This window comes from Phaethon lepturus, unplaced genomic scaffold, assembly GCF_000687285.1.
Source record: "Phaethon lepturus isolate BGI_N335 unplaced genomic scaffold, ASM68728v1 scaffold41377, whole genome shotgun sequence".
Lineage (NCBI taxonomy): Eukaryota > Metazoa > Chordata > Aves > Phaethontiformes > Phaethontidae > Phaethon > Phaethon lepturus.
The window spans coordinates 9189-36136 of record NW_010554782.1 but is presented as its reverse complement, the minus strand read 5'-3'; the positions used below and the strand labels follow the sequence as shown (position 1 = coordinate 36136).

Below are 26948 nucleotides of genomic sequence, written 5' to 3'. Positions count from 1 at the left end.
CCACATTTAAATTCCCTCTCTAAGTGCTGGAGTCTGCCCCTTAAGGACCTCACTAAAACTGAGGTAATGATCAGTTTTCTGAGGGTGCTGTGACCTAGAGGCAGGTCTGATTACATCATTTGTTTTGGGTTGAGTCTCAGGAGCTTTATAAAAAGCAGTCCTAAAAGGAAGGAGAGAGACAAGGGGAGAGAAGGGCAATAACTCATTAGCAGAAGCTCTGTATGTGTGCATTCCCCTACTTGCCACATATCTACCAGGGAGTTTCTTCAGAGTGCCGAGAAACCTGTGACTGTCGGAATATTACAAGTCTTTCCTTGAGATGTCAGCCAAGAGCTTCAGTATAGTCACAGTCGCTACTGTGCTTATTTTCTTCCTGAAGATACAACTCTCAGTGCAAGCGCCGTTGAATGGTAAAGTCTTTCAGCTTTCTATTTGATTGTCACTTGTAACTTAGGGCAGCTAATGTATGCAGAAAACAGACACTTTTAATTATTACTACTTCAACAGCATGTTCAAAGTTGTATATTGTTGCAGTCTGCAGTTGTTTGGAGTTAGTGTCCTCATTTCAATTTCTCAGAATAGGTATTCTGATATATACAGGAAAAAGAAATTTGTCCTCTGATTTAGTTTGCGATACAGACTTCTTGCATGCTCAGTATGCCTTGCTTTGTGACCTCATAGAATGAAGCAGAGACTGACCTTTCTCCACAGTTAGTGGAACCATCACACCTTTCCCCCTGCCCTGTTTATCTTTAAACCAGAGGAAAATAATGCAATCCCTGTGAAGCGCCCCATATACTAGACCTCATTCTCTTACATTTAAAAAGGAACAGTTTCAGGAGGTCAGCACTACCCACTCTCTTTTTAGGAGTTAATGTTCATCTATTCAAGCTGATTATAATCAATTTTCATCCATTCAAGCTAATTACAATCCAGCTAGTGTGATTATAAGATATGAGTGAGAATCGTTGTAAAGGGTTGTGTGAGAGGACTTACTCAGTGCATATATTCATGGGACGAAAATCCTGAAGGCTCAAGCGTAATCCAGAGCAGTCAGCTTCATACAGAGCTCTGCCAAGACAAGCATTTTAGTGTGTTTTTTGCATGAGCTACATAAGTGGTGGAATTCAAACTTTTAAGGTCACCTTCTTATTTTGGGCATATATCCTCTGAAAAATGGCTGTATTCTCTAGCATAATCTCCCAACTGAAAGGGCAGAGGTTCCTAGAGCTTGGTGCCTTCCAGAACAACAGAATAAAGCTTGGTCCTTTCCAGGTGTTTTCTCTGACAACACAGAAGGTTTGGAAATGAAAGCATGTGTCAAAAAGATATGTCTTACAATACGTCCTGAAGGGAATGCTGGAGAATTCCTGTCTTAGAATTAGGCACACAGCACCACTAAATGGTAAAAGCTACAGCATCTGCCTGCCTCTGACACCTTCCCAAGTCAGAGACACAACTACCATAGAGTATCACAACTAAAACCGTTCCCACTTTCCCAGCTCCCAAGTGACATTAGAAACATATTTGTTCCCTGGATATTATCAGTGAAACAAACACACTGGCTCTAGGAACCTCCTCTGTCATGCATGGGCACGTAACTGTGTTACTCATCAGCACTCACCCCAGCATGAACAAAGAGGCAGGAAACTGCTCACAAGTATGGAGCTGTTGAGAGTTACCTTCTAGATGTGACAGTCTGCCTCATCCTCATTTCATTATCAAGTAGAATAAGGGCAATAGCAACCTTGCTCACAGTCTGAGGATGGCATCAAATCACTTTTGCAGCTCTACATGTTCATGCAGACAAAAGCAAGAAGATTCTGCCATCTGGTCATCTGTTCATCTCCTGATCTAAGTTAGATGAAATAAGCATTAAATGTGCCTCAGCCCTACCTACACTAGTTGCTGTTATTGTGCTCATCAGAAAAGTCATAATGGTTGTGAATTGCAGATCGTTAAAATGCTCACAGGTGAAGGAAATTTTTACGTGGCAAAAGACCTTAAGCTTTCATTTATTTTTGTTTCAATTGCCATAATGCCCAAAATATTTAAAATCTTTGAAATATACTGTTTTAAGTTTGTTCTAGGTTATAAAAATCATAATTTTGACACTTTGTACACATTTTAATGGGCAGTATGAGCATGAGCAGAGAGTAGCTATTGTAGTTAAGCCACTATTTCTTCAAATCCTGCTCAGATGAGGATGTGGCTATTTCTAAAACTTGTTGACAGTCAGTTGCTATATTCATGCAAGTTTTACCTACAAAACATGCAGACCAGAGGATACAAGCACCTCCAAAAAAACTCAGTAAGACATAATCCCCTGCAGAAAGAAGAGGAAGAGAGAATGAGGTTTCTCATCTTGAAATCTAAGACAGTGCATGAATTCTTCTATGCAAGGAACCTGGGGACTTCAGCCAGGATGATTACACAGACCTCATTTTGAAAATCCCAGCGTAAAAGAACAAGGCACACTGGTCCTAACACGCTGGAAGCAGAGAGCTTAGTGTTCCCAGCACATATCAATACGAAAGAGCTAAGTGCAGCTGTTTTGCACGTCCCTAAAAATTAATCCCAAACATTTCACACAACATTCTTTGGAGAAGAGCTGCATCTGTGACCACGCTTCTGAGCACAAGAAATGCAGCCAAGAATCATGTACTGAGCAGACATGTGCATGTAAGGATAAATATTGGCCTGCATGCATGCATGCACACACAGGCACACTGAGTGTTTACAAGACTCATAATTCAGGACTGTTTTCTAAGCAGAAATAAAATTAAATTTGCGAAGAGTAAAGATCTGCATTAGCCTGATAACCAAAACTGTTCAGGTCTGTCAGAACAAGCGTCTGTAATTACACAGCAAACTTAATGACTGGAAGTAGGTTTCAGAACCAAAAAAAAAATTTCAAAAAGAGCATTTAATAAGTCAATACATTTTCAAAGACACGCAGAAACACTTTCCCAAGTTCAATTCCTTAAGCAACAGATGAATATTGATCATTTTAACACTCACTCAACCCTCCAGGGTTCTCTGAGTTATATTGATTCATGTATCATACTCCCTTTTTTCAAAGTCCATCTATTCCTGTCTGATTCAGTTGGCAAATTCCAGAGCCACTACATAGAAATGACTGTCTATCATTTCTCAATGTAGCAACTGGCAATCCACTGATGTTTGTCAAACTCCTCAACTAGGCATGACAGGGTTCATTATAGCTACATGCCATTTATACTCCTTAGTTTCCTAACCAGAAAAAAATCAGGGATGTACCTACGTACAGAGTATGCGGCTATTCCACACACACACACACACACACACACAAAAAAAAGACTGACAAAAGTTTCACTCCAGGATTTAAGTGACCACAAGAAAGTCAAGCCCTATGAGCAGGATCACAGAAACAGATAATTCTAGTTATAATTTGGGTGAGAAGGGTTCATAATCTTTGAAAGCGTCTATGTTTTGCTCAACAACTTGGGCTAGAAAGATAGATAAAAGTATTGCAAAATTCAGTACATGGGTTTAAGTGGCAATTTGTTTCTTTACAGAGTAAGATCAATTTCAAATATTCACAGTAATATTTCCTTTGCCTTTAAACAGGGTCAAAATGGTCTTATATTGGTAAGTACTAATTTGTATATACTAAGTTGTGACTTTGTTCTGTATTTTAAGGACAACACGACAAATGTATTCTGGTGAGAATCTGCTGGGTTCACTATCTTTACCCAGGTTTAGATCTGGCCCATTGTCTTAAAATTTGTTATTCATCCATCAGCTTTCATCTGGGTGATTGAAAGTTAGTTATCGTGTTCTAAATTGCCTTGCAGAATGACAGGAACTTCAGCAGACTAAGATTGGCCCTACAACTGCAGAGGCTCCCCAAAGCCCTTTGTGTCCCCATCAGTCACAGACCAGCAGCACATTTCAGCCTATTTCTGCAAAGAGCACACCCTTCCCTACCCACATGAGTCTTCATTTTTAAGTAGAGTCAGAGTTCAGCAAGTCAGCTGTATCATGTCGCTGGAGACTTAGCTCCCTGAAAAGCCCAGCACTGACAAGGTAGAATAAATGATATTCAGGAAAGCAGTGTTATTTTGGACACAAGCCCTTTATGTCAGCTACTAACCCAGAAGGATCTGATGGCTGCTCAGGAAGAAGAATTAGCTGGAGATTTTATTTTAATTGATCAAATCCTCTGGCCAGTTATTTCATCATTCAGACTAGCGTTTTATATGCCAGTTATTTCATCATTCAGACTAGTGTTTTATATGCCACATGCCCACAGAGAAGTAGGCAGTACTGAGAATCTAAGCAAAAAATTCTTGTTCTTAAGCCTTTGATGCTGCTCCAAGACAACACAAAGAACCTGAGATTGAACTTGCTGCTAATAACTGCTCCCTTTGGCTGTGCTCCAGTTTACCTGACTCACGTCACAGAAGCAAAAAGAAAACTGTCAGCTGCATGTCTATAGGTATTAATCTAACTGCCAGTATGCGTGCATATACTTCACATTCTCATTAGGAAAAAAAGGCTTGACACAGTTTGAATAACAAAAGCCTGGGTTTTCCACCTTGACAGCAGCCATCAGATGAACCTAACCCTGCTGGGTAGTAAGGAAAGCAAGACTTCTTTTACTACCATCAAAGGCAGAGTTTTGCCCTCCTTCCCAGCGTAATGCTTCTTTAAATTAGTTATTTCTCCCTTTCTGGGAATTTGGGTACCAGTGTTTATTTCAGAGTATGTTATTCTCAGTGCCCAATTTCATCAATTCCTGTTAAGCGCTTTCATACTGCAGTCTGATTTCTAACATGTACTGGAAGATAGAGAGAAGGTTCACAAAACAGATTCTTATTTTTTTCCTTCAACCACCGATTTTCAAATATATCTAGAAAAAACATATAAAAGCAACTTGAAAAAAATTAAAGTGGCAACTGAACTTGCACAAAATAGTTCTCTTCATATACCTGGAAAAAAGCAGAGGTAGAACATCAGTCTGCACAGAGAAAAACAGCAATTAGAGAGACTGCAGTCAGCCAGAAAAGAGCCTCTCCATACTCTCCTACTGAGAGCAGCAGCCTACACCTTCCACCATTTACCTTTATCCCTGCAACACTTTGCAGTGCTTCCCACTAAAATTAAGTCAACAGGAAAGGAAAGGAAGTCAAGCCATTATAATCACAGTGCAGACTGATGTCAAGATGAGGGTCAAGGTACAAGATTAAGGGTGGAGAGGAAATCCGGATGCTGATTGTCAATGAGAGTTCTATTTGTTCAGTACAGCAGTATGTAAAACTGAATGTTGATATAGCATTAGCAGCTCAGGGCACAGTGGTAAAGCAAGATGACACTGAATGTGACCAGCCCTTTTCAGCACAAGCTTTCCAAAGAAATGAGCATTTGGCTTGGCTATAACGGAGACTACTGCATTAGACACAATAAATGTAAAGGCTAAACCTCTCTATTGGCCTCTTCCTTAGCCAAACTGCAGCAATGCTATTTGTTCTTCCTGATTTCGCTACTCTTGTATATTGCCCAAGAAAAGTGCCTGGAAGAAATAGCACAGGTCAGTCAGCTGGGGTATGAGCCCTCAGTCCCCTCTGACAGACGCTTGCTTTGTGTCCTCTGATGGGCTGCTTCACCTTCTGTAAAATGGACAAAGTCGATGAAGTGTACCCTGAGAAAAGACTTTTCAGTTAAAGAACTAAAATAATTGTTGCGATGAACCATAGCTCAGGACAACATGTGCATGCAGCTTTTGGCAATGCTGCTGTGTGGCTGGAAGGTGCAGGCCTGAAGTCCTCTGCCCCAGAAGAGAACTGGTAGAATTGGAGAGTTGGGCTTCAATTCTTTGGATTCCGGCTTTCTGCTTCGGTTAACGTAAGAAGGCTGGAATGAAACCAAAGCAGCAGAATCACTCCTTGAGAGTGGACAAGTAGCTACAATGGAGAAAACTAGCTTTACAACCAAGTTTAAAGCAATAGTGCCAACAGGATTATTAATGTGCTTTAGAATGTGAGAAGACAACTTCATGCTACAATGTAGAAACAAGAACTGTTGTTAACAGACATCAGGCTAATTGAACTTGCAAACTCTTTAGTTTTACTGTTGCCAGATACTCCTCTTCAATTCAGTGAAGTGCTGAGAACCTGTGCTAAGATCCCTCCGCTTCCCCTTAAGAAATGCCAGCTTTAGTGAACACACTGGAACACGCCCAGAATTTCTCATACAGCACTTGAATGGAGTAGTAGGAACAGCTACACTCCTTGGCAATTCCTCTACCTCACAAGCTTCCCTCTGGACATGTATGCAGAAAATACACACATATTGGATATGTGTACACAGAATGGTGTGACTGAGCTCTGCCTGTGCTCTGAGCAAAATGGAAACCGTGCGGTCACATTACTGTGGCAGGGTGCCTGGACTCGCAGCCTTCACTACTAACTCCGCCCTGGGCTCACGGCAGCTATACAGCTTCCAGCTGGCTGAAAACAGGGCAGAGTGCTCTGCTTGGCTGCAAAAATACCACAGACACTCCCTGTGTTACAGACCCAATGCGTTTTACTACATTAGTTTACTTCAGATCAAGAGAACTGGGATACACCATGAGAATCTCGAGCAATGTGAATATTAATTGGTCATCAGAGCAAAAGTCTGTTGGCAACACTGGTGTCTCATAGGCCTGTTTTCTTCTTTTTTTTAAGTCAGCCAGTGTACACATTCTGGGAGCAGACATCACTGTTGTTCCTGTCCTGCATCACCAGCAGCGCTAGCGTGCGGGGCTGGTTGAAGGCTTAGGCATGGAAAGCTAAAAGCTATCAACGGAGGTGATACGATGGACATATGCAGCCACAGTGCTGAGGGCATTTTGCTCAGCTCACTGTGCAGCTGGGCAGCAAGACTATCCAAAGAATTATTACTACTTTATTTACAGACATCTTTTATAAAATAGCCATGAGGGCACAGCCAGGCTCAGGGTTATTTACAGCATGGCAGAGAAACATGGTCCTGGAAACTCATGGTCCTGTCCTGCGGCAGCCTACAAGCTGGATTTGAGCAACCTGAGTTTGCACTCCCTACAGCAGGGAGTGTTCATGGCTGCGTTGGGAGCGATGGTAGTAGAAGGTGTCCTACTTCCACCCATACCAACAGCTCCATATCTTAATTTGCTCACTCCAACAGCTGAATAGTAGTATTGGGTGCGTAGGACAGGCCCATGGCACAATTATTGCTCTGCTGACACAGTCCTGACGGGATCCTCATAGCAGCAAACATCGTCTGAGATGCCTGGGTCTTTCCCTTTGTCACAAATGTTGTCACCACAATTAACTATTCAGATATTTTTGCAATACTTCTTATGTTAATACATTTTGGGACTTGTAGTACAGGCCAATCTTAATACACCTACGTGCTATTCTTTATTCAGTAGTGATCAGACAGAGCCTTTGTAAACACAATGTGATTTCCACTGAGTTTATCTGACTGTGCTGGCACCGAAAAAGGAAAATCTGGTTCACAATCAATCATTCTTTTTCAGCAGAGCTAGCTGAGAAATGCCTTCCAGCTGTGTGGTTTATCTACCATGGAAATCTCAATTTCACATATGCAAACCCAAGCTGCAGTGAGCTCAGCTCTTTGAGACAGGAGTTTTGAGGCATTGAAATTAGGAAGACTATGTGACAAAAGGCAGAATTTCTAGAAAAACTGGTTTGGTACCAAAAAAGGGTTTTTGTTTGGTTTGGTTGGGGTTTTTTTTAATTGAGCGGGAGTGAGGAACAAGAAAAAACTGCTGTAGCTTAGAGGCCTGTGAGTTGCAGATTTATGTCAAGAAAAGGGTAACTCCTAGTAAAGATCAAGGTGCCTAAAGACGCAATAACTACAGCATTTTATGGAAAAGACAAAAGTTTCCCTTCTGGACTGCTGATGCTGATGTGGAACTTCCCATACTCTGTTGCCAACTCTTAAGGGCATTCAATTCATCCAAACATAGTAATGCAAAAGTGAGTGGTACTTCATGACATGGTTTCCACGGGCTAGGATTAGACTTCTATTTTATGCATCAATTAAAAATTACCTATTTAATTACCAAGTCTCCAAACCTATGACATGTAATATATTAAAGTCTTCTTGCAAACTCACTATCTTATCTGTGCACAGAAACCCCAAACCTTTTAAAATTACTGAAGCCTTTTTACCATAAAGGCTTCTCAGCAATTTTTCTGACATTGCTGTAGTCTTAGCTCCCTGGAAAGTGTTAAATTTCAGTGTCATTGTCTTGCACATCTAGTTTCAACCTCAAGAAACTATACTGTCCTGCTATATCCTGATACATATTTTCATAGGAAATACTCTTGAGTGTGTATATCCCATAGTATGGAATTTATGCTCTTCTGGATGGATCTGTTATTTGCCAAAAAATATGTAGAAGACAGTATACAGTCTTCTATAATGTTGGCATAACGTTTATTATTTTAAAAAGAATTTCAATAACTTTACGATAGTACCATGAAAATCTAAGAGGAGAGAAATTAACATGATTGGCAGCAAAGTGGCATCAAAGACATAAGTAACAGTAACATCAAAGCCTACTCATACTGAAAAGCACTGATTGAGTCTGAGTATCCACACTGCCAACAATGTCATGTGCTAACCTATGTCCTGAATAATCTTTAAGAGCTTTAACAAGGAAGTAAGTCTGTCTTTGAGCACCAGAATTGAACTTTCCAATTCCGCCACATGCACTATGTTTAAATCAGATTTACTTCCACTATCCATATCCTTGGAAACTGTCTTTCACATAAAAAAAGTGCGTTTTAATAATATTCTCCTGACTGTTAATCTTCCTTCAGAAAAGATCTGAACTTCCTTTGCCACTGATGGCCCAATCTAACACTAGATTCTGGCATTCATGATTCTTGGAAGATGTTAACATACTGGAGAGACTTCAAAGAAGCCACAAGCAATGTTACAGGTTTGGAAAAGAAGCTTCTAATAGAAGACTCAAGGAACTCAATCTGTTTCATTTAAAAGAAGTGAGAAACTATGTTCTCTATGTTACAAGTACTTCTATGAGGAACAAAAGTGTGCTAACAAGAAGCTCTTCGAATTTCTAAGCAAAGAATTAAAAGCAATCACTATCTAAGCAAAGTCAAAGCTAGACAAACTCACAGTGAAAAGTAAGCTGCCAAGGAGAGTAATTATCCATTGGGCACTAATGAAGTATCTTTTACTGCAATGCTTAAAGGCAGAGTAGACGTGTTTTCCCTTCTGAAAGATATGGCCTCACTGAAGTAAAAATTAATCCAGGGAGGTCCAATGGCCTGCGTTATACAGATGAGGCTGGGTGATCCCAAAAGACCATCTTGCCTTAGAAGGAATCACATATATTCAGAGTCAAGGATAAACGCAAGTTGCAAGTACCACATCTGGTATTTAAATCCAAATGGTCTCAGCTTACAGCTTGCAAACAGCTGCTAGCTATTAATGTGTAATTAAATCAAAGGCACAATTAAAAATTTCTTGATATTATCTATTCTTTGTAGATTCTGCATAGGGCAAAAGATGTAATGAAGAAAAGTTTTGACAGAGTTTGAGCAAGTTATGGCAGGTCAAATTATCATAACACCTTCCACTTCTGCAAAGTAGCTTTTCACTGTGGGCTATGCCATATTGCTAGACAGAGACAGACAGTTTGTACAGTAAGGAAAAATTTCTAAGGGTCTGGCTTTCTGTGTACTGAAAAGTATGGAAACTTTCCTCTGTCAACATGAAGTCACTTCTTTCAGCAATTCTCTTCAGAAGGCTGGAATAGCTGCGTTACTGTGCATATGCCTGTTACTTCCATAGGGAAAAGTAATTCATGTCAGTAAATAATCCAAATACTGTCACATATCCAAACACTACTTGTCACGCTTGTGGGCTCTGAAGAGAGACAATACCATCACGAGAGGGTCAGAAGCACTGTGGCTGGCTGTGGTACTGCTGCCTGCAGGCCTAACCTGGTAAACTACCAGGCCTGCAGTTCCCCAAGAGTGTAACATCAATAGCAGTTGAGATTGTCAAAAATAGAGGGGCATTAAAGTGTCTCTTTGTGAGATTTTTCTTGGCATTTGGCCCTTTTCTATCTAATGGCACACTGGAAAGATGAAATAAAGTTTAAAAAAAAAAGTCTTAAAAATTCAGAAAAGGCTTTTTTTCCAAATTTTGGGTGAAGGCTGAAACAGGGGAGGTTTTATATTAATTGCATAGTTAAGGCTTGACAAATGTGTGTCTCTGTTAATTTACACAGGTCCTGATGGAGAGAAGGCCTGGCCAAAGAAATACCCATTTTGTGGAGGAGTATTCCAATCGCCAATAGATTTCCACAAAGATATTCTCCAGTATGATTCTAATCTCTTGCCTTTAGAATTCATAGGCTATAACGTGCCCTCCACTGACCAGTTTACATTGACCAATAATGGTCATTCAGGTAAGGGAGCTCAATGACAGCACGGGATTGAGAAGGAAGGAGTTGCTGGAGCTCGTGATTTTTTATTTCATGGGTGAACTACTTTGATTATCAGATTAAACTAAACTGTGATGATGAAGCCTTCACATCAGCATACCTACATCTACAGAACAGGCTAGGGAAACTTGGGAATGTACTAAGTACAAATGGATTCGCGGTAAGCCAAATTGACTGTGGTTTTTAAATAAACTCTAGGCATGTCAAAATTAATTCATGAGCTTTTCTTATAGCTTTGGTTGGAGTGCTCTGAAACTGTAGAAATAGGTTTTGTGATTCTGTTAAAAAGAGATAAGCTCATAAAATGTGGGTGCAATGGGTCTCTGACATTCCAGTCTAATTAAAGCAGCTCAGCTGAATTACATAAGGGAGGTGGGGGAAGGAGAAAAAAAAAACCTAGGAGCACCATTCTGTTCCTTTGACTTGAGATAGAAACCTCTTTAGTGTAAAGCAAGACAGACAGATAAAAAGACAGAAAAATAATTAGAAATAGCATACAAACATGCCTTCCACTGTAGTACTAAATCAAAGTGTCAGTACAGCTGGTAACAGCAGAGAAGATGCAGTCTCATAAAGGTCTACTATATTGACACAATATACAATACCAGTAAGCTAGTCCCACCATTTTTTGTTCCTTCCTGAAACATTTGAAGACATAGGAAAAAGAACAGTTACAAGGCTGTCCTTCTTTGTATCCTCCTCTATTGCATGAGCATCAAAAGAACCCATGCTATAAAATGGCCTCTGCCTCTGTTCTTCTCTGGCACGCTTGGTTAAAAGATGCCCAACATGCAAACATCTCTCTTTTTCTCACTCTTTCAGTGGGGTAAACAGGCACTGTAGGACACTGTAAGCTATTCTTCAGCATGGGCCAACCTCTAATGGCATGGTTCCTGGCTTTCCTCTTGATTAATTTCTGTATCACAACCAGATTACTTTAGACTAGGACCGGCTGGAACACCTTTTCTTTATGAACCTTCTTTTCCTAAGAGCCTTTCTTGGTCCCAAGTGAAAGACTCTACTAACACAGTTGGATGTATTAGGCTAATGTAAGTGACAGGCAATAGGCAGAGAAGGAAACGTTGTCACTGGGGACCTTAAGGGTGCTAGAGAGCAGGTGGAGACAAAATAACACCACTGGGAGCCTGTCCTTCACGTAATAGTCACACAGGTAAAAGCAAATTCGTCCTAGAACCTACGTCACTAACATTGTCAGATCTTGCCCCTAAAACAAGAAGTTCGACTACTTGCTAATGAAAGCCAAGGCAAAAATATATCCCCCCCAGCAAAAATGGGAATTCACTTCTAAAGACAGTGCCCTGCTAGAAAGCAGGGGACATGCAACCCACAATAGAAATCTCACTCAGATACAAACCTTAATTGCTCTGAGTAATTAAAAATTAGCCTCTGTTAGAGTTATTATTACACCATCTGCTTCTACCTCCTCTTATGACTAGAGAGGAAATCAGTAGGATGCTTAGTATTGTGGTATCAATCACTCCTACTTCACCAGCCAGCTAATCCCAATACAATTACCTACTTCAGGTAGACTGAAAACAGTAGAACTCAAAAAAACCTTTTCAGCACTAGCATAAAAATACATAGGTTTGCAGCTGTTCCTTCAGTAAGGTTGTGAGCCATGTTTCCCCTGCAAAGCATGTCTGGGACACTCCAGAAACAAACTGTATTCACCCTGGAAAATAATAAATTGCAAAGAAATCTCTGATCTTTACATAAACTGTTGCTTTATGAAGCACCAAACCTCTCAAGTGAACAACTCAATTTCTGCTGAATTAAGAATTACTACTGCAATTTCTACACAAAAATAAATAACCCAGCCTGTCTTCCACACTGCAGAGCATTAGTGAGCAGAAGGGAGGGTAATGCATACAAAGGTTTCCCTCCAGCATGTTGAGAGGAAATGCTAGTTCTAAAGGGCTGTGATTATCTTCCTGCTTGACATCAATACTCTGGATTTCAGGGGGAGTGGGAAGGTTATTTGGTTTTGCCATATGCTCCTAATATACGATTAAGTGGCAGAGGAGTTCATTGTAACAAGAGTGTAAAACTACCATGAGACATATTAGTTTATTAAGCCATTTTCAACCATTAAAAGGGGACTGAAAGAAGGCACATGAACCTAAGTTTTGCTTCAACACATTAATAACTGTCTATTCAAGAAGACTGAGATAATTTTTCATTCTTCAGGGAGAAAAAAGAACAATTCTTACATTCAATTCCTTTAGTTTAAGAAAACAGAAAAGGGGTATATTCTAAATGCTCCTGAACTGCCTAGAAAGGGTTAAAGACAACTACAGCATTTTTCTCACACCACAGACTGAGGTGGATTTGAGTTAAGAATCTGCTTTGTTCATGCTCCATACATAATATATAGTTAGACACAGTATTTTTATTTGCCCTGTGCTTGAAAGCTGTGGTATTGTTTGCTCCCATCTGGTTTTGGTCTGCTTACAGTGAAAATGTATCTGTCACCTACTATGTACATCAGAAACCTCCCATTTGAATACACTGCATCTCAGCTTCACCTACACTGGGGAAACAGAAACAAGTCAGAAGGCTCAGAGCACACAGTCAGCGGGAAGCACTTTGCAGCAGAGGTAAGACAAGCTCAGGTCAGGGAAAGAAACAAAGGCTGGGCAGGTCCCATTGTTTCAGTGGGATCTTTATCTTGGGTACATGACTGTAAAAGGCTGCAAGGTTCTAACCCAAGTATTTATGATTTGGGTATGTACTATAATAATGCATTGTGCACTGCAAAAAGGATGGACTCAGATGTACTTCACGAAAATGCCACAAGTCAGGGAGACTGAATTTAGGTTCTAAACTCAGGGCTGGCACTGGGTCACTTGAGTAATTTCAAGCAATTTGCTAGATATTTGACACCTTGGTTCTTCTCTGTAAACCAGGTATATCTTTTAGCTGCATGACATTGCTTCTCTGTCTACCTTCTTCTATCCAGTGAAGAGCTATTTGTTATCTTTTCCAATCCTCATGATGGATTTGGGAATAGGTTTTGAAAAGTAGTGCCAGTCAGATACTGACCCCAAAATGAGTAAAAGGGAAATCAGTCAGAATAACTTGCTTCCATAACAGCACTTTAGGAATCCGTTTCTTCTCTAGTTAAATTTAACACGGGGATTTGCATTCTAAATATCGGAGAGCCCCAAGAGTGCTTACGGGTTACTTTTTCAGAAAAAATTACTACTACTACTACAGTCAAGATGCCTTGAAGCTGAAGCAATTGATCCTCTTTCACCCCCCATCATGGTGGGCAGGTGGGTGGTGGTAGGGTGGGAACTCAGCTACAGCGGGGCTGGGAGTGGGAGTTCCAGGATCTTTTACTTTTCTCTAAAAAGATCTTACCACTACACCCAGAAATCACTGAAGGATCCCATTGTATTGTCTTAGCCTAAGGTGGCTGCACTGGTCCTTTTTAGCTGTGAAACAGAAATGTGAGCATGCCCCAGATGTTACCATAACATAGTATCTCCTTCTTTGTAGCTGCATATCGTACATTATAACTCTGAGAAATATCCAGACATAACATCAGCAATGGACAAAGCGGATGGACTGGCGGTTTTGGCTGTTCTTCTTGAGGTAGGATGCAGGACCTTTTTTTGCTTTCAATCAGTAAGTCATCAGAGGCCTTTAACATACAAAATTACCTAGATTACTTAACGGTGCTGTAGCTGAATAAAGGTTCTTCCTTTTCTCTTTCACAAAAAGGGCCAGATTCCAGCAGCACATACATGAACAGGAACAAATTTTAAGAAAAGGAATTCTGAGTATTTCCTCATGTTTTTCAGTAAATTAACTTCAGCTATGTTAAATCAATTGTTGCATTCATTTACAAACTAAAGATTGGTAGAGTTTATAAAAAAACAGACAACAGTGATTTTCAAGCTCACTTACTAAAAACTGCCTGTTGTAGCATGAAGCAGTTTTAACACAGCAGAGATGCATACACAGACACAACCCTGGCTTTGGCCACTGTATGTAACTAGGATTTGACCACAGTCTTCAGGTCGCAAACTTCTCAGCTTATTTGAATCACAGATTACAGTAAACAAGTAAATTCAGTGCCCTTTTCAAGATGACAGAAGGACAGCTTTCCCATATTCCCCACATACAAGCAATTAAAAATAAAAATGATCTCAAAGAAAAATTTTTAGAAGCTTGTATAAATATAATTCTCCCTTTTCTTGAGGATTAAAACTCTTCAATAAGATAACTATAAAGATGATTTTTAAATGTGAGGATTTTCTGCAGCATAAAAAAAATCCTGAAAACACACAGGTTTTCACATTTCGATCAAAAAAGTGAAAATGTTCTAGTTAGCAGACAAAGCTCTAATGCTCATTAATATTATCCAAGCTCACTTCCTAGCAGCTCTAAGACTTGGACAATAATTTTGTGCTAAATTTCAGTTCATCTGGAAGTTGCAGCTTTGAAAAGTGTCAGAGCACTGTATATTATGCTAGGGAATAATGCTGGGATTCTGGTTATTTCTAACCAATGGTGTTTAGAAATCAACTAAGAGAACAATGGAGATTAGGCTTTTGAAAAACTCAGACAGCTGGTGGCTATTACAGTTGATCTAAGGACACCAGTTTACTATGTCTGGTTGTCAGAGGAGTTGCTAAGCACCAGCTCTAAAGAATTCATAAAAAAGGCATTGATTATTAGACTGAAAAACTGCTGGTAGCAATTGAAAAACACGGTCTTGTTTGATAGCTGAGTTATAGCCCTTGCCAACGGCCCTGGAGTACCCAATAGTGTCATTCTTTATCCTCCTGCACTGTGAGGAGCAGCAGACTAAAAAAATGTTTGTGGGTGGAAAAATGTGGCTTTAAATAGAAACCAGCAGATGATCTGAGAAGCCTGTCAGTTGAGAACTTACGTCTGCAATGTTCTCAGAGGAAATGGTTTCTCTTCATTCACACAGCGTACTGAACAGGCAAGGGCAATAGGGCCTTTCAACTGCACATGAGGTCTACACTACAGTTGTTAAGATAGTATTATAATAAAGCAGCTCTAACAGCTCTGGAGAGAGTAAAAGCGTTATTGGGGTTCTGAGGATAGTGTTAATGTTTTGAGTACAAAGAGTACTTATGCCATTCTAGTATACGAGTAACTGGACAGTGGAGACACTTGCCTTATGACAGAGGCCATCAAATACTGCTGTCTGCTGTGTGCAGAAGCAAAGACTCATGTTCAGACGGAGGTGATTTGCATAGCTGCTAACAGTCTGCTCATTACAGATTGGACTCTTCAACCCATCCTATGAAAAGATCTTCAGGCACTTCCAGAATGTGAAATACAAGGGTGAGTGGCTATAAGCCTGCACTGGATTGAGAATGGCTAAGAGTATCAGATGTCACCCTGAGAGGGATTAAACCAGCTGAAGAAACAGTCCAGAAGTCCAGGCAAACCTGTCACAAACTGTGAAAGACTTACAAATGCAGTGCATTTCTGTGAAGAGTGTATGGCTAGCATGCACCACATGTTTCTGACTGGGCCTTATTTCTTGTGCATTGTGGTTTTTTGGCTAACATGGCCACAGTTTATCTTACAGAACTCTGATTTTGTATCTAAGACAAGATTTGTCTTAGAAATCTTTGTTTTAGGAAACCTAAAAAGCTGTATTCCTTTTTAAACTGGGATCATCTCTGTTAAAATGTATTTTTCTTTTCCTAGTGATATGACTGAAACCATCCTACTTACTGAAAAGCAAATTCACTTCACTTGGTACACTACCTGTGTAGTAATGATGCAGCATTTAACACGAATCCCCTATTTTAGATCAAAGGGTCCAAGTCCCTGGTTTCAATATTCGAGAACTGCTTCCTGACAGACTGGATGAGTTTTATCGCTATGAAGGATCCCTGACAACTCCTCCTTGCTACCCTAGCGTTCTCTGGACAGTTTTCCGACACCCTGTTAAAATTTCACAAGAGCAGGCAAGTTTAAATACAGCACGTGTTTTCCTGATTGGTGTCTGCTAAAGAACAGTAAACACATATTCTCGTTTCTGGGATTTCTTTTATGTTCCTGTAAAACTGAAAGATGACCATTGCTAAAATCCTTTAAGTGGGAAGAACAGCACAGAACTGGCATAAATCAATATCCCATTACATTTGTAGTTAGCACATTTTCGGTGACCAGAATAAAAAAAGGACAGACAACTGCATAGCAATTGGTATAGTATCAGCTTGAAAATCACAATCAAGTAAGACTAATTTCTGTTTTCACTATGTACTTAACCCCTGCTTTGAGTCTTTCCATGAGTCACTTCCAGATCATTTTTGTTCAGGCTTCATGTCTGAACCCTATTCACTAAGTATTTGAGTGCTACTTTGATCCTGACTGACTTAGGTGTGAGAGGTTGGGTAGATGTTAAGTTTCTAAAAAGCATGTGATGTGTTATTTGACGGTTTTGAATCTCCTGGCTTTTCTCCAACTGACTTTTTTTGCGCTCACCTAATTAACTTTTTTTGTTCTTAGGTGGCCACATAGACTATAAACTCCCAATAACTATCTTCTGATTCACCTAATTATAAACACAGGGGAAAAATGTTATTACCAAAATCTCTGATCAAATTACTGTATGCTCCTTGCTATGAAAGTCCATTCTTAACTTTGTCCACTCTGCCAAATCATGTCTTTACCAAAGTAGAGAGTTCTTTCATAAAGTTGCTTTTAGTAGTGCTTAGGAGTTAGGCTGTGCTAGAGAGAACATGCTGCAAAGGGCCACCATGTTTCCTACCATCCAGTTTTCCTGGCGGGTAACTACTAAGCAGGATTAGTTTTCTCAGGACATAAACAAAATACAAGTATGGGTTTGGAGATGTCACACTGTTTACACATTATTCTGCATATATTTGGTCTCACAGGCCATGCTAGACTTAAGTAATACTTAATGTATCCTCTTCCCTTTGACTCCCCCATTGCAATCAAACACACACTCTCAGTGATCACATACTGGCATTGCTTTTTCTGTATTCTGGGAGCTGAACAGAGTGCTTCCCTTTATAGTTACTGGCACTGGAAACAGCCATGTACTGCACAGAGAGTGATGACCCAGAACCCCTGGAAATGGTAGATAACTTCCGAAACGTTCAGGAATTTCATGAAAGACTGGTTTTTATCTCCTTCCGTGAAGGTAAGTCGTACGAACACTTCTGTGCAAAGAAACAGTGCACAGTGATTTGTGTAAACTTGAAATATGGAAGTGGCAATCCTGTTGCACTGTACCACTACAAAAATACAGCAATCTCATTTTCCTGCAGTTCACTTTGTTCCCTTTTCTTCTCTTACTGTACTGTTGCACAGGCAACTGTACAACAATAAGGTATTAAGAGAGTTTATAAGAAGGGTTTTTTCCACAATGGGTATCAGGCAAACCTTGCAACCCTTCTGATCAAAGGTAAGGACATAAAAGAAGGAAGACATGTTTGGCCTTGTCATGCTTAGTAGAAATAGTTGCTGTCACTCTAAACATTAAACAGTTCTCTACAGCTGAGATGTTTCAGTCAGTATAAGCGCTTGAGCTGGCCTGTCTCACCAGTGACACTTGTTGGTTCTCAGCACTATCAGGGTTGTTTTTATGCAGACCACACATTTGAAGGAAATCAAAGGGAATCACAACTTTGCCTTTGGGGGAGACTGTTTGTGGGAAACTACACAGAATCAGAAGAGGTCCTTGAGGAATTCAAACTTGACAAATAAAAGTAATTCATAAATGAATGAAAAAAATTTGCCATCTTACGAGGAAGAACTGATTTAAAAGCTTAATTACGCAGTGTTACACAATGACAATGCATGGCGGGGGGGGGTGTTTTCCACAAAAACCTGCATTTGTGGTGAGAAGCTTAGCTGTGCCCCACAGTAAGGCATTTGAGTATACTGCTGGTGCAAAATGTATTGTTCCAATTTCTGTGTTGTCTTGCAAACAAGTTGTGAAGTTGGCACATACACTGAAGGCAGATGAATCTAGGCAAGCCACTACACTATTTGAAATTGAGACTAAAAGATTTTTAAAAGAAAAAGCATACTTCACAAAAAAGATTGGCCAAGCAGTAAACTTTCAAATTAATAAAACGTGCTAGCACATCATTTTAACTTTGCCTGCTAGTTTCTTCACTGTTTAGATGAAAGAATGGAAAACACAGGAGTTGTCTGTACTGGGAAATTTCACGCAATAGCCACTGCAGGGAACAGTTCTCCCTGCAGGCATACTGCAGTAACTGTTCTTGCCATTCCCCTCTGCAGACAGCCCCTTTCATAATACATCTTTTCTAATATAAGGCCGTAAAGGAGAAAAGTGAAAATTGGATATCAGCCAAAACAAATCCCACACAAAACACTTCTCTGAAATCAAAGATGATTTAGAGATTTAGATTTGTTACCAAAAGTTGGCTGGTGTCTCTGTCAGATTAGCTGCATCAAAACTCCCAACAAGAAAAGCGTGGAGCATCAGCAGCATTTGGCCCTTCTTTGAAGCTAATCTCCATCTTTGAGAGAAAACCCAGAGACAATTTCAAAAGTCATTCTGTGGCTGCGGACCATTTCAGTTCTCATGGAAACACTTTAAAATCTTTCTAAAGCTTCCCGTAAGAGGACATAACTGTACCATGAAGTTTCTTTTGAGTGCCTTCTCTGGAATTATTGCACATAACTTATTAATTATTTAACTATGTTGATGCTACTATTCTTGCTACTTAAACACATTTCTCTCATTGAGTTGTAATGATTTAGATCGTTACTTCTCTGTATTTTTACTGGAGTAAAAAATATTTAACAGTTCCAAGTGGGCTGACTATATGGCTTGAACCACAATCCATGACTTCCCATTCTCCAGTTCTGCATTAAATCTCTACATTTCATAATCTGCAGAGCTCCAGCGACAAAGGCTACATCTCCTTAACTGCTGTGTCTCCTGACTTTTATTTTATTAATCATTCTATCTGCAGTTAACATAGCAGATCCTCAGGAAAAGCCTTATGGACCAGGTCTATGAAGAAGGGCAGACTACAGTGCTAAAGGCAATACACAGTTTTCAGTGCAGTTCAGGGAGCCAGGCTACCTCAGCTTCTCATTTCTGTACACTCAGCAGAAAGCTACTGACTAGAAAAACAAATATTTTAACTTGCAGCACAGAAGCAGGGGCAGTGATTTAAGAAGAGATGGGCTACTTCCCAGTTTTGAGGTGCAGAGAAACAGCATAACATATACTTTTGTTTAACATACCATTAAGGAGCCGAACACACCTGGTGAGTAAAGTCATCACTATATGACTTTGTACTTTTTACTGAGCATCTTGAAAGATGCTCAGGTTCTCAAGGACCCTCCTGTCTGTACCAGGCTTCCAGTTTGTAAATAAAGGCCTAGGAAAGTGACTTTCCCCAAAGACAGATGAGTAGTTTTCATCTCCCATCTTCAGTCTGGAACCTAGGAACACATTCATTCCAGATGCCTCAAAAAAAAGGTCCCTAAGCCTGTTGAGACTATAGTGCAATGCACTGTAAGCATCCACACTAATTCTTTCCAGTCAAGCAACTAAAGCATTTTTCTGCTTTCATTGCCATTTCTCCATTTGCCTTCTTGCTTATTTGCTGCTAAAGGTATCTTATTGTCTTTCCCATTACTAGCAGGGGAAATTGCTAGTTTATTTTAGTTACATCTTTCCTCTATTTAAAGCTACCATTTCTGCTCTTGAATTACGGCTGAGAGAAGTCTCAATCATCTCTTTTCTCATTTTAATTTGTTCATAGCTTGGAGCCCAGTTTCAAGGTCTAAAACAAAATACTGAGTACTTGCTGGCTACTGTAATTTTGCATCAGTCTGCACCAGCTCACATGTTATCTAAAAATCAGATTTTTCCCCTTCTGAAAGGTCATGAATACCTTTCTGCTATGCATGATGAAGAACCCCTGCAATCTCTGCTCAAGTGTAGTTCTCTGCAGTAAGTAATAACCTTAATCCTACTGCTTCAGAGTCAAGAACAAAGAACAACCTCCGTACCAGTTTATCACCTAAGAAAATGGATTTGTTTGTATTATGTTGGTAACAAGTGGAAAGCTCATTTCTTGACTGTAATATGACTTTGCATTAGACAAAAGTTATTTCTGTGACTATATGCAACTGACATGCAGGGGCATATACAAGTCACACTTGGGATTTTGCTGGTTCTGTTCATTGATTTCTCGTTGTATACTATATAAAGCCATAATCATAATATTCTGTTCTATCTTCATGGCTCTTATCAACCCTGTGCCACCACTTGCAGGGTATAATGGTTATAGAATAATGCCTCAATTTAATCTCATTTTAAAATGAGAACTACACTAGTAGTTCTCTTGTTGCTAGATTCTAACGAAAATATGTAAGCAAATTACAAGTTTACCAAATCATGAACCATCCTTAATAGCCCCATGATAACAAACAAACTGGTATTAGTTGCACAAACAATATTTTGAGTAAACTAAAAGATGGCTAAATAGAGAAAAAGGGAAGGAACTACAGTATGTCAGTCTTTTTTCTGCTTTTGTGGATTGGCCAACTAGAAATATCCCTCTTCCTGCTGCATTCTTATATGACAAGGAAGAGGGTTAAGACTTCCTTCCCAAACCTCCAATCTCAAACACCAGCTGCCAACTAGAGAATTAGTTGGGTCCATAATGGCTATTTTAGCAATCTTCTTCAAATCTCTGCTCAAATCAGATTATGTACAACAATTTTAAACAGCTGAATCAGGATTTGCAATATGGCTGCCAAGTTTCTGAGACTGTAAGGCATCCTCTGCAGGGTCTTTCTTAAACCCACGCACAAACAATCTACTATAGCAATGCCACTTGCAGAAACACTTCCTGAAGTCAAAGAAGTTCTGGAGTGAGCAGCTACCTTGTTTAAGACCAGTTTACTGTGGAATCCTAGAGATCCAACTTTTACTTTTTCTGCCCTCTCAATTTGTCAAGATTCATTACCTGGGGGACTTGCAAGGGTATGTTGCCGATTGCTAACCGCATCTATGAGCCTGTGATTTTCTGAGTGAGGCTGGTCAGTTAGAAATGAGAAGTGCAGTTTTCCATCTGTTTCTTAAGCTGACCTTTCAGCATCTGACTACCTTCTCTCTGTAAATCACACTCAATACTTAAAAGGTAGAGAGTTAGAACCCATGATCCTAGTAACTGATAATCAGATACTATGCTTTTCATCCAGGAATCTCTAAACGCTTCACAGAAATAGCATAAGCATTATTATTTCCATCTCTGGGGGAAAATTTGACCCAGATGTGACTTTCTCAAAATTGTTGCTGTGAACCAGTGCCAAACCCAAGAATAACATTTGGCTCTCCCTCTGCTCAGCCACATTATTTGGCTCCCATGCAGAGGTGACACCAGCTATAAAAGCATTTTCAATGTATCTTTAAAGTTGGCATGACCTACCAGAGTTGAACTGTATGGGTTATTGCCCATCCTGCTGTTCTCACCCAAGAACTGGTCTCTATGGCTACAAAAGGCATTGCTCAGTGCTACTTTAATAGAAACCCCACTCAGTCTAAGTACATTTAATTACAGAAGCTCATTGACTCTATCAGTGAACCATAGAAAAATGTTCTACCCATTTCAGAAAAGGTATTCATCACCCCTGTAATCTCACATTCCACCTACTACAGTCACAAAGGCTTCCTCACAGGTGCAGCCCCTCACCTCAAGGGGGGAGGGAGGGGGCAAGGAAAAAAAAGGGTTCCTGTCAAAGCACAATTAAAGTGCACCTGGTTGCTGGCTGCCAGTGCCCAGCCTGATGCAGCCAGCTGTACCACAGGTCAGAACAGAGCACACTTATTAAGAAGGGAAGAAGAAAGGAGAGGGCATACACAGTGGTATGGGCCAGTGAATCATACACAGTGGCTTGGGCCAGGCAACCACAGAAATTTGGGAAAGAAATCCTGTTGTGCATACCCCAGGCCCCTATCTAAGCAGGTTTTCAGAGCAACATTTCTGCCTTTTCAGTGTCAAGACTGAGGGTAGACATCTTCACCTGAGTACAGACGCCACAAGATGGGGCCACTGAGCTGTCTTTTGTATCAAAAATGCAAATGACTGACGCATTCGGTCATCCGCATTTTGATGCCAATAATTAAAATCTAAATTCATGCTTACTTTTAACAAATACTAGTATTTCACAATGTCTCTAATCTTAAAGAATTATTCAGCAAAAATCAAACAGGTTTATAATGTATTTTGCCTGCCAGCAGTCTATTCCAATAGAATCGGCTTCACATAAATGCAGCTGAAATCTATTGCAATGTTCAAACCTTCCACTGCCCACAAGTTAAATGGGAACTGGTGTCTAGTTTTGATTATAGTACCATGCTGAAATACTATCTAACTAAATTTTGCAAGAAGGTCTCATCAAACAGAAATGCCCCCTACCCTTGCACTTCAAACTACAAGCTCTTTTGCTACAATTATCTATCTGGTGTTATATTTTGTTGTCTGTTTGACACACCTTTACAAAACTCCCCAACTCCCCCTTTTTTAAAATACAGTTTTTCTTCAACTCCATGGATTGCACACTTCTTCTGTTCAGTTGGACTTAAAATTAATAAAGCATCTAATGGGTTAAACGGGATAAGGTTAAACCCCAGGTTTTGTATTTATTTTCTCAACGGCTGATTTAATAAGAGAAAATATTTAGATGGAATACCTGAAATATGTCAGCCTCTCTCTTACAGGGTTCTGATGTTGCTTAGAGAGAAACAGTCATTTGATAAAATACAAAAAATAATGTGTAAATGACTTACGAAAATGCAGTTAAGAAAACAATGCTTACCTTCAGGATCTTTGGGAAGGCCAAAATAAATAAAAATATTTTAATTGACAAAAATATATATTAAAGTCATTATCAAAGATAACATTATAATGATAATGCTTAAGATCTCAATGCAAACATGAGATCACTTGGTTCTTCATACTAATATCCCAAATTCATTCTTACCTGCTTAGATGCCTTTACGCAATGTTCTCAACAGCAAAGCACATCACTCTTCAGCTGTCCACATTCAGTACTGTTGTTCTACCCTGAAAAAACAAAAGGCATCAAGTTTAACATCCTTAGTTGCCTGGGGTCAGTTCTTTGGTTTTCCTCTTATATATTACAGCATTGAAATCCGAAGAGTTTTTTCATCTGCTATGCCTGTGCCTGCATGTTGGCTTTTTGACTTCAGTGGGTGTCTGTATTCACTGCATTGTGAACTGTGGATCCAGTTGTGGGATTAGGACCTTCCAGTATACATCTGCGCAAAGTTATCCATTCCATAATTGCAAAGTGGTATAAACAGGCTGTAAGAAAGTCACAGATGCAGAATGCAAATGTTAGGACAGATTAGAGACTAACCTCCTCTCAAGTAAATTAAATTAACTGTTTTGTATGCTTTCCCTCTTTTTCTAGGTTTTGTTGTTTCTGTTGTGATAGTCTGCATTCTGGGAGTTCTCATCATTCTTGCAGTAGCCTTCTGGCTACTGAAGAGGAAAAGGTAAGATGTCCGGCTGCCACATCACAGGAAAAGAAGTCAAACCAATTTTTTCTTCTGACATAAGGAAGTGCTTCTGTGTGTGAAACCTTACACATTTTTTGAAGTGGTAATGTTTGACCTTTTATAAGATATGGTCTCTTCCTACAAGCCTTGATTTGTTTTTATCACTGTAGATGTTATTCCTCCTGTATCACATACTCCAAAGTAATTCAACTTTATTGACAGCAAAATATGTTTATAATGCTAAAAGGTCTCTACTTGTTGCAACCTTTGTGCCACAGTGGCCACCATTCTGCCGTTCTAGGAATGGTTGTTTTTTGTGAAAAGCAACCATATAAGGTTGTTTTTCCACGAAACAATGATTACCGGGACAGTGCTCATGTAAACCCTGAAAAGATAAAAGGACAGGAAATAGGGAATTGTATGTGGGGAAAAATACAAAAACCACTTTCCACTCTAGGTACTGACTGCTCCCACAAACAGTTAGGAAATGAGGATCCCTTTCCAGACTAAGTGGGACAAGCAGGCTGGGTCGATAACAGACTTAGCCAGTTTTTCTGTTTCTCAATGGCCATTTGTTCTTTTTCTTGTTCTTTTTGCTAGCATTGCTGCTCCTATTGCTTTTCGAATCCTTTCATTTTTTCCTAGAACAGTAAGTGAAACAAGACCCGGGGAATGAAGTTTTAGAAAAAACCTCTCCCAAAGGTCACATCATTAAAGGGAAGAAATCTATACCGACGAGAGATCATTTAGCCAGATTGTTTGCCACAGAAGCCAAATGCTGGAAAAAAGACTAAGATTACAAACTTTCCTACAGACTTATCCTTTTGTGATCAGCATTGACTCTGCCACACAGAATGTGTTCTCCTGAAACATTTGTAACAATAAGCTACTGTGACATTTGCAGTGGTACAGAGAAAAATAATCTCATGCACACATAATGGACCATTTTAAGCAATCAGTGGTGCTTTTCCTTCATTGGAATTGTATTTATTTATTACATTTGTTTTATTTTAGCTGCAAAAAGGGAGGCGAAGGCAACAGAGGAGTGATCTACAAACCAGGCATGTACAAGGAGGAAGAAGACATCTCCAAACTTTGATGCCCTGCTCTGTCACAAAAGCCCCTTTTTCATTCATAGCACTGATTTATTTTGCATCAGTGGAACACATCTCTTGTTCCTGGCTACTGATAAGCCTCAAGAATGCTCTAAAAACATAACAGCCAAAAGTCTTCTGTAGCCCTTGTTCTCTTGTCTTCCAGGGAGATACGATCAGCGAACACTCCTGAGCTAAATTCCCGACCACGTTCTCTTCATCTTTGCTGCTTACTGAGTCTGGGTCTTCTAATTGATTTTACAGTCAATCCTAAACTCCAATTTTATGGTTTGTTTAACACAGATTTTCCGACAGGTATTCAAATCTGAAGATACTCATCAAGCTACAAGCACTCTTCCCTGCTAAATCAAGGTACTGGCTTTAACATCATGAATATAAACAAGAAAAAGGGCAATGTGTATTTGAGATCAGAATTTGAACTAGCTTGTTCAGCAGATATAGTTTTTAAAATCACAGCAAATGATGCCAGTCCATTCACCAGTGGCTTTGTAACAAATGCAAGGGGAAAAGACAAGTGTAAATGCAATGAGAGCCACGTGGATTGTTAACAGGGTTCAAACCGAGGAACTCTGTGCTGAAAAGACACTACTGCTAGAGGAACAGCTCACTTTCCAGTTATTGCACAGCCTCACAAACCTGTTAGGGAGGTCAGCCTGTGTCTGTCATTGGAATTAGAGAAGCATCTTGTCTTATTATCCTGCTCTTATTTATAGTGTGTGTCTGAATGACGTGGAGATAACATAGTTGCTGCTGCTTTTAAGCAGACTTGCCATTTAATCATGAAATCTTGATTGATTTTACAGAATATATTACAACTGCAATTATACAGTAGATGGTTTCACCAGTTTAGTTCTCTGAATTTAGTCATTTAATTATTAGAAAGTAATCAAAATTATCTTTTCAAGTCTCATAAGCTAGATATTCTTGAGTCATGCACTTTTGAAAATGAGAAGCATAAACCTAACTGCGTTTCCACTGAAGACAATGTGAAATGTCACTGACTTCAGAAAGAATAGGGTTTAGCCAGCCTAGCACCAGATGTATACGGAATTCCTCTTGAATTTGACATCTAAGGAAATGCTTGTACTTCAGTATACAGGCAGGAAGTGATTGAGCACAGGCTTACACCCAAAATAACTTCAGCTCTGAATGCTGCTAAATGCTACTGGGGAAATTTGAATCTAAACTTTACACTTAGATCCACTTTACATTCAGTAGCACCATGACCACATTTGTGATTTTAAATAAATAAATTGTTATTGCATGTGTTTTCTCCTTTAAAGATGGCAGATGCATACTTATGTTTTAGATTCTTCTTGTTCTGCCCCCAAGAAAAGTGTTTGATGTCAAAAGCAAGCTGTGACAGTGAAAGAAGAAACAATTTATTAATAATTACTGTACGTGAAACTTAGGAGCATAATCTTACAACTAAGTACATTGCATTTGCCAGCATTTTTTATCTTGCCTAAACAAGCACATAAAGATCATCTTGTAGAAATGTCTGAAATTACTTAAAAAGCAGCATTTGCGTGCTACAGGGAACACTACTTACTCTTTGAATACACGTGTTTAAAGACAAGAAGAGATAATAAATTTTTATGATGTTTCTTTGGTTTCTCTTATTTCTTCTAGAAGAGTAACATTTTAATCTTCAGCTCAGTTGATTAGAAACATTGATCAATCACTTTCTTTTGCATGAAACGTCCACAGCATCTGTAAAAAGAAGCATAAAAACTTCAGCCAAGTACTATATGCTTAC

General features: G+C 39.5%; 1 protein-coding gene across 1 annotated transcript; it reads left to right on the top strand.

Annotated features, from left to right (window-relative positions):
• The first annotated feature begins 319 nt into the window (after positions 1–319).
• On the top strand, positions 320–25173 carry CA12 (carbonic anhydrase XII). The gene is made up of 10 exons (XM_010291958.1): positions 320–410; positions 3610–3630; positions 10295–10474; positions 12986–13128; positions 14033–14128; positions 15793–15856; positions 16334–16491; positions 17567–17693; positions 23987–24071; positions 25089–25173. The coding sequence occupies exons 1-10, from the start codon at positions 320–322 to the stop codon at positions 25171–25173; spliced, it is 1050 nt and encodes a 349-aa protein (XP_010290260.1).
• Positions 25174–26948: the final 1775 nt, after the last annotated feature.

Excerpts from the sequence above, each read along its gene's own strand:
- CA12 (XM_010291958.1), top strand. The coding sequence starts at position 320 with ATGTCAGCCAAGAGCTTCAGTATAGTCACAGTCGCTACTGTGCTTATT. Across the intron at positions 14,129-15,792 it reads TTTTGGCTGTTCTTCTTGAG|ATTGGACTCTTCAACCCATC; the intron begins GTAGGATGCAGG and ends TGCTCATTACAG. Across the intron at positions 24,072-25,088 it reads TGGCTACTGAAGAGGAAAAG|CTGCAAAAAGGGAGGCGAAG; the intron begins GTAAGATGTCCG and ends GTTTTATTTTAG.